This window comes from Limulus polyphemus, unplaced genomic scaffold (genome assembly GCF_000517525.1).
Source record: "Limulus polyphemus unplaced genomic scaffold, Limulus_polyphemus-2.1.2 Scaffold13582, whole genome shotgun sequence".
In the NCBI taxonomy this organism is placed as follows: domain Eukaryota; kingdom Metazoa; phylum Arthropoda; class Merostomata; order Xiphosura; family Limulidae; genus Limulus; species Limulus polyphemus.
The window spans coordinates 2734-4542 of record NW_013679192.1 but is presented as its reverse complement, the minus strand read 5'-3'; the positions used below and the strand labels follow the sequence as shown (position 1 = coordinate 4542).

Below are 1809 nucleotides of genomic sequence, written 5' to 3'. Positions count from 1 at the left end.
TGTATATTTACACATGCTACACATCATCTCACCCGTATATTTAAACATGCTACACATCATCTCCACCTGTATATTTAAACATGCTACACATCATCTCCACCTGTATATTTAAACATGTTAGACATCATTTACACCCATATATTTAACATGCTACACATCATCTACACTTTTATATTTACACATGCTACACATAATCTACACTTGTATATTTACACATGCTACACATCATTTATCACCTGTATATTTACACATGCTACACATCATCTACACCTGTATATTTAAACATGTTAGACATCATTTACACCCATATATTTACACATGCTACACATCATCTCCACCTGTATATTTAGATTAGAAATCATTGTTTGTACTAACTGTTATTGTAAATTGTGTTATTGGTTGTATATTAAAACATATTTGCATAAAACAAAGAAAACTTTGTGTATCAATCTTATTTATTTAACTACTAAATCCAAACTACAATTTAACTCAGTTTTAGGATATTTAATATTTTCCAGGGAACTACAGAAATGCCCATGATGTGTTATTCAGCATGTATCAGGAACTAATGAGGCAGAAGATCAAGATTCCCACAGAAATGTACACTAATCTTACTATCTTGCACAGCTACATTTTGGTGAAGGTACAAGTTTTACTGAATAATGTGTCATTTGTGGCTTTCAGCTTCATATCTATTGTAGAGTATAACCCCCATTTCTAACTGTTAACTGACTATGCCTATAGTTGTTAGTGTGTTTAGAACTCATGTTATACATACTTTATATTTTGAAGTAAATAAATACAAGTTCTTTACGTATTGGCCTTTTTAACATTATTATGCAAGCTCATTTGAAGAGATTCTGACTTATTCAGACATGATTGACCATTCTCAACCTTTCAACACTTCCAAAAGAAGTGTTAATTTGTCTGTGGTGATGAAGTTGGAAAACATGATTAGTATCAATCATTCCCATTGTTGATGAGTTAGGGAATAGTGAAATATGTTATATTTTAACTAGTTTAGATTCAGTCTTTCTTTAGTAGTTCTGACCATTGTAAAATACTAATTATATTTTGCCGAATTCAATACAAAATGTTACTGTGAAATAATGCTTGCTCTAGCTTATTATAAAACACTTGATTGGAAGATATATGGTAAATAAGTGCATTATTCCAAGATACACGTCAAACGAGGAGATCATATGAAAGGTGCACGAATGCTGATACGAGTGGCCAACAACATCAGCAGGTTTCCTTCTCGTAAGTGTTATAAAGTTGAAACTCATTCATCCTTTTTAAGTAGATATAAAACAGTGTCAGGATACGATATGTTAAGATTGGTTTCTTGAAACGGTGTCAGAGGAGGAAGTTATTCTAACAAACAGATTTTGTTCAGACTATCACTGTTTGTTCTTGCTCTGTGGTTAAATAGAATATCTTATTAGTACGGAGTTCAAAAGACAAATCCATAATTGAGAGACTGTGCTAAATAATAATTTGCATAGCTTAGAGATAAGTAAGATCGTTCTGTAATATATTAAGTCTTTTAATAACTGAATTAATTAGTAAAGTTATGTTGTAAAGACTGCCACAGGAATGAATTAATTAGTGAAGTTATACTGTAAATGTTGCCACAGGAATGAATTAATTAGTAAAGTTATGATGTAAAGACTGCCACAGGAATGAATTAATTAGTAAAGTCATGTTGTAAAGACTGCCACAGGAATGAATTAATTAGTAAAGTTGTGTTGTAAAGACTGCCACAGGAATGAATTAATTAGTAAAGTTGTGTTGTGAAGACTGCCATAG

General features: G+C 31.3%; 1 protein-coding gene across 1 annotated transcript in view; it reads left to right on the top strand.

The window, feature by feature from the left end:
* Positions 1 to 523: 523 nt before the first annotated feature.
* The window catches only part of LOC111084099 (WD repeat-containing protein 19-like), a gene marked incomplete at its 3' end in the record, with an annotated part of 3304 nt that continues 2018 nt past the window's right edge, over positions 524 to 1809 (top strand). Inside the window, exons 1-2 of the mRNA XM_022380883.1 lie at positions 524 to 643; positions 1179 to 1260. Of these exons, the coding sequence (XP_022236591.1) occupies positions 554 to 643; positions 1179 to 1260 (172 nt within the window). The remainder of the gene's footprint in view (positions 644 to 1178; positions 1261 to 1809) is intronic.